This window comes from Mirounga leonina, unplaced genomic scaffold (genome assembly GCF_011800145.1).
Source record: "Mirounga leonina isolate KUSES-001 unplaced genomic scaffold, KU_Mleo_1.0 Mir_454, whole genome shotgun sequence".
NCBI lineage: Eukaryota > Metazoa > Chordata > Mammalia > Carnivora > Phocidae > Mirounga > Mirounga leonina.
Genome location: NW_023270763.1, coordinates 15340194 through 15346193, shown reverse-complemented (window position 1 = coordinate 15346193; position 6000 = coordinate 15340194). Strand labels below are relative to the sequence as shown.

The window sequence follows — 6000 nt, the reverse complement described above, 5'->3', positions numbered from 1 at the left end:
CCAGAGCCGCCTCGCCCCTCGCCATCACTATTCTCTGACGGCTGGGATTTTAACGCTACAGAGGGCTACTAACCCGATTATCTCTCTGGAAATTTAGTTTATTAATACTCTGATATCACCCAGACCAAGAAAACATGAGCTAAGTAAGTCCTGCCTGCATAAGTTTAACAGTCTTAAGTCCAGCAGGGCGAACAGCACGGCGCAGTTCGACCGCGCAGAGATGCCCGCCTGGTCCGCTAGAATCCCGGCGTGCAGCGCGGCGATCCCGGCGTGCAGCGCGGCGATCCCGACGTACCCCGCGGCGCGCAGATCCGGCGACGGGTGCCCGGCGCGGACTGCGGGAGCCGCGGCGGCGTGGTGTGACGCTGGTGTTTGCTGGCGGCCGGAGGCGACGACGCGGGACCGAAATGGAAGTGTAAGTCGTCAGGGGCGCGTTCCCGGCCTTGCGCAGACGACCACAGCTGGGGACTGCTGGGCCGAGGGGAGCCGAGGGACGCGGGCATGGGGCGGCACCCTGTACGGGCTTGGGGGAAAGCCTTGGGGTGGGACGCTGGGAGGAAGGGGACCCTCGCTCTGCCCCTCCGAACCTTCGTCCCTACTCGCACCCAGTGCCTGGGACGCGAGACCCAGTGCGACTTGACCTGGCGGCCTTTCAGTGTGCCTGCTCCCTCCCTCATTCATTTCCTGGCGTGTTTTGGGTCACCGTGGGGAGCTCGGCCCGGTGTCCCAGCGTGTAAAGCCCCGCGTCCGCCCTGGAAGTACTTGCAGAAAAGATGGGTAAGTGCTGGGATAGTGCTTGGGGATAGAGCCTTGCCCTCACTCAGAAGTTGCTATGGAAGGGTCACATTTTCTGGGAAGAAGGAAGAGCTTGAGCCAGGACTGAGACCACAGGAACAGTACTTGTGTGTGATGTTTGCTTATTGTTCCGAGTGCAGATGGAAGTTTTTGCAACTACTCCGCATGTGGGTTTTTTCATGGCTGACATTAACTTGTAGGCACAACTATATTGTGTTCTCTTTGGCGTTGGTTATTTAATACATTTTCCTTTGTGTTCTTTTACCTATCTAATGGTCCTATATACTACTGTTTCGCAGATTTTTATTTTTTTTTTAAAGATTTTATTTATTTATTTATTTGACAGAGACGACGCAGGGAGAGAGGGAACACAAACAGGGGGAGTGGGAGAGGGAGAAGCAGGCTTCCTGCCGAGCACGGAGCCCGATGCGGGGCTCAATTCCAGGACCCTGGGATCATGACCTGAGCCGGAGGCAGACGCTTAACCGACTGAGCCACCCAGGCGCGCCTATTTCGCAGATTTTTAAAAAACACAATATGTATATGTAACTGAAATGAAAGCATCATGAAACAATACTTTTACTATATGCACTCTGATACTGTCTCTTTTGTTAAAAAAGAATGCTGACCCACTAAATTGATTTTGTAGTCCACTAATGGGGCTTAATCTGCATCTTGAAAAACATTCAGTTATATTACACTAGCCCAAGCTATTATTACCAATTTTCCCCTCTTTACTAGAGCAGTTCCTGTCATTATGCAATCCCGCTTTAATTTATCCATCTTAAAAAAATCCCTTGTCCGCACATTCATGTCCACTTATTGCTCCATTTTTGCTTCCCCTTACTACAAAACTGGAAGTGTTGTTTATCCCCTCATTCTTAATCATTCTGTTGGGCTTTCATCCTCACCAGTCTACAGAAATGGGTTTTGTGATGATTACCTGAGCCCTCCATCTTGTTAAATTCAAAGGTTGATTTTCTGCCCTCAACCTTCTTGATCTCTTAGCAGCAGTTGATACAGAAACTCTGGGTATCCACTGTACTTAAAAAAAAAACAAAACAAAAAACTCTTGAAACTCTTTTGGCTTTGTTACATGCTGTCTGCATTTCCCCCTACATCAAGGACTACTTCTCAGTCTCCTTCCCTGGTTTGTCCTTCCTTGCTTGGCTTCTAAATGTTGAGGTGTCCTAGTGCTCAGTCCTGGGACCCTTCCTCTCCACACTCTCTCTCTTGGTCATTTTACTCATCTATATGCTGATAACTCCCAAAAGTATAGTTCTAGCCCTTTTCTCTCATCATCCATCCAATTGTTTAGTCCAAAAATCTAGCCCTCCTTCCTCACCCCTAAATCCAGTCCATCAGCCAGTCCTGTCATCTTCACCTTCAATATATTTTGTGTGTAGTTACTTTTTACCATATCCATTGCTAATTCTGTAGTCTGTCATCTCTGGTCCAGATTAAGCAGTTGCCTTTGGCTTCCACTCTTGTCCCCCTCCATTCTGTTTTCCAGTCAGCAGCCAGAGTGATCTTAAAATATTAATTGGTTCTGTGATGCCTTGGTGGCTCAGTTGGTTAAGCATCTGCCTTTGGCTTAGGTCGTGATCCCAGGGTCCTGGGATTGAGTCCCGCATCTGGCTCCTTGCTCAGCAGGGAGCCTGCTTCTCCCTCCCTGCTGATCCCCCTGCTGTGTTCCCTCTCTCTCTCTCTGACAAATAAACAAAATTTAAAAAAAAATATTAATTGGATCAACTCACCCCCTTTATAAAACCCTTCATTGACTTTCTGTTGTACTAAGAGGAAATCTACATTCCTTACTAGGACCTATATGACCCTGTATAAACTCACTTACTCTGGGATGGCTTTGAGAGAGAGAGAGCGAGCATGCGCACATGCGTGTGCAAGCGGCTGGGGGGGGGGGCAGTGATAGAGGGAGAAGGAGAGAATCTCCAGCAGACTTCGTGCTGAGCTCAGAGGAGCCCAACATGGGGCTCGATCCCAGGACTCTGAGCTCATGACCTTAGGTGAAACCACGAGTCAGACACTTAACCAACTTAGCCACCCAGGCACCTCTGTGTTCACTCTTTTATTCTTGAACTTAATATACATAGTTAGGGAAAATGGATTATCTTCTGTATCATCTTTTTTAAATCATTGTAAGAATTTCCTTCATTTTACAGCTGGAAATACTGAGATTTGGAGAAGTTAGCTAATAGGTCCGTCCTGTAACAGTTCGGTAATAGGACTGGAAAGAGGATACTTGTTTGCTAGCTCCTAGGAGAATGCTACAGATTAAGTTTGTTGACTTTGAAATCTGCCCAGTTTTCTTGTACTTGAGTTTAGTTTTTCAGAACATGACTTGAATCAATAACATAGGTTGAACATAGGAGAATTTGAGTAGTTTTGTTCGTCATTGCGTGCGTAAGTTAACTGTGTGGCAATTAAAAGGTGCTGTTTGCATGTGTATGTGTCTAAAGAAAATCTGCCAATAGATCATTTTGTTCTGTTTATTCAGAATTCGGTTTTCCAAAGTAGTTGTTTACATCCATTAAATTGACTCAGCAAGTTAAGCAAAATTTACAGGTTGTATTTCAAATAGCAAGTCAACTTCAGCCAATTAATTCGTTACTTAAGGACATTAAATGACTGCCTGCCTGTAAATATAGATTCAAACAATCTTTAAAATTCACTTGGAATATTTGCTTTAAACACCTGTAATTAAAATCAGTACTAGTCTGAGTCCTATAGGAAAACATGAAGTTTTGTGTAGGTGGGCAGTTTCTAGAAGTCTACTGAAATGCAAGCTATATATAGAGCAGACAGTTCCTGCTCAGTAGGAACAACAGCTTGTAAATATAAAATTGACAGATTAGGGTGCCTGGGTGGCTCAGTCGTTAAGCGTCTGCCTTCGGCTCAGGTCATGATCCCAGGGTCCTGGGATCGAGTCCCACATCGGGCTCCCTGCTTGACAGGAAGCCTGCTTCTCCCTCTCCCACTTCCTCTGCTTGTGTTCCTGCTCTCACTATCTCTCTGTCAAATAAATAAATAAATAAAATCTTTAAAAAAATAAAATAAAATTGACAGATTATAGTCACCCTAAAAAAACACTGGAGGAAAATGCATTTTATGTCTTCAATTTTAGGGTATACTAATGTCTTTTTTCAGCCTTATGGAATTCTTTAGTTTTACATTTCCATTGTTCTCAACTTTTTAGCTTGAAAAATTCCAAACCCATATCTTTATATCCTCTATCTAGAGTCACCATTTGTTAACATTTTTTTTTTTTTAAAGATTCTATTTATTTATTTGAGACAGAGAGAATGAGAGAGAGCATGAGAGGGAGGAGGGGCAGAGGGAGAAGCAGACTCCCTGCCGAGCAGGGAGCCCGATGTGGGACTCGATCCCGGGACTCCAGGATCATGACCTGAGCCGAAGGCAGTCGCTTAACCAACTGAGCCACCCAGGCGCCCCTTTGTTAACATTTTGATATGTTTGCCTTATCTCTCTTACAAACATATACATTCTCTCTCTCTCTCTACACACTGTCTCTCTCTCTCTCTCTACTCTTATCATTTCAGAGTTGTAGGTATCATGTCATTTTACCCAGTCTTAAAAATGTATTCTGTTTGACTGCAATACCATTGTCACACCCAGGGAATTTAGCATTGATGTACCAATATTATTAAAATACAAAATTTCTCCAGTTGTCCAAACAGTGTCATTTTAGCAAGATTTTTTTTAAAGATTTTTATTTATTCATTGAGAGATAGAGAGCAAAAACAGGAGGAAGGGCAGAGGAAGAGGGAGAAGCAGACCCCTCACTGAGCAGGGAGCCTGATGTGGGGCTGGATCCCAGGACCCTGGGATCATGACCTGAGCAGAAGGCAGCCGCTTAACCGACTGAGCCACCCAGGCACCCCAGCTAGATTTTTTTTAACCACCGATTCAGGATCCAGTCAGTAATCATATTTTTAGTTGTCATAGTTCTTTAATCTCCTTTACTCTGAAAACCGTTTCCTAGCCTGTTTTTGTGACATTGACATTGTTATAAATGTCATTGGTATTTGAAGAACCTAAACCAGTTGTTTTGAAGTATGTTCCTCAACTTGGGTTTGTCTGGTTATATCCTCATGGCTAGATTAAAATTAGACATTCTTTGACAGGATTATTGTAAGGGATGTGTCTTTCTCAGTACATCACATCATCATCACTGCTGTTAAATGAGATCACTCGATTAAGTTGTCTGTCCAGTCTTACCATTTCCTGTTCCCAGCAACCTTCCACTTAGTGGTGGTTATAGTAGGATAAAAGCTGTCTTAAAAACTTTCCTCAAGGGCGCCTGGGTGGCTCAGTTGGTTAAGCGACTGCCTTCAGCTCAGGTCATGATCCTGGAGTCCCGGGATCGAGTCCCGCATCGGGCTCCCTGCTCGGCAGGGAGCCTGCTCGGCAGGGAGCCTGCTTCTCCCTCTGACCCTCCCCGCTCTCGTGTGCGCTCTGTCTCTCTCATTCTCTCTGTCTCAAATAAATAAATAAATAAAAATCTTAAAAAAAAAAAACAAAAAAACAAAAAAAACTTTCCTCAAGGGGCGCCTAGGTGGCTCAGTTGTTGGGCAACTGCCTTCGGCTCAGGTCATGATCCCAGGGTCCTGGGATCGAGCCCCGCATCGGGCTCCCTGCTCCCCGGGAAGCCTGCTTCTCCCTCTCCCACTCCCCCTGCTTGTGTTCCCTCTCTCGCTGTATCTCTCTCTGTCAAATAAATAAATAAAATCTTAAAAAAAAAAAACTTTCCTTGATAATGCACAGTTCATTTAGAAACTGAAATGAACATAGTTCATTTCATAAAAGGTAGATCTTATGCCTATTGACATTTTATTAAATAAAGGAAAGCCTAGCATATATTGGTATTTATTCCATTAGTATTTACTGAGTAAAAAAGTTATTTATATTCCTAATAAAAGAATAATTGAATAAATCAGCTTCGCCAGCCGGAATCTCCAAGATGCGGTACTTGTTTAAACATCCATTTTTCTCCTGGTTCCAAAACACAGGTTCATTAAAACACACATGCAAGAGAGTGTCTCTCCTTTGTATATTGGTTCTAGTAAAGACAGATGATGTTCTTCGGATTCTTGCATTGACAATATTGGCTTGGGCAGTGGGGCAATAACTTGGAATAGCCAAGGACAGATTTTCCTAAGGTATAGA

The 6000-nt window shown here is 44.3% G+C and overlaps 1 protein-coding gene across 2 annotated transcripts in view; it reads left to right on the top strand.

Moving 5' to 3' along the window:
* The first annotated feature begins 301 nt into the window (after positions 1-301).
* Positions 302-6000, top strand: part of CRCP (CGRP receptor component) — a 53302-nt gene continuing 47603 nt past the window's right edge. For both annotated transcript variants that reach the window (XM_034988740.1, XM_034988739.1), the window contains exon 1: positions 302-415. Coding sequence is in view for 1 of the 2 variants with exons in the window: in XM_034988739.1 (XP_034844630.1) it covers positions 408-415 (8 nt within the window). In the remaining variant the exon portion in view is untranslated. The remainder of the gene's footprint in view (positions 416-6000) is intronic.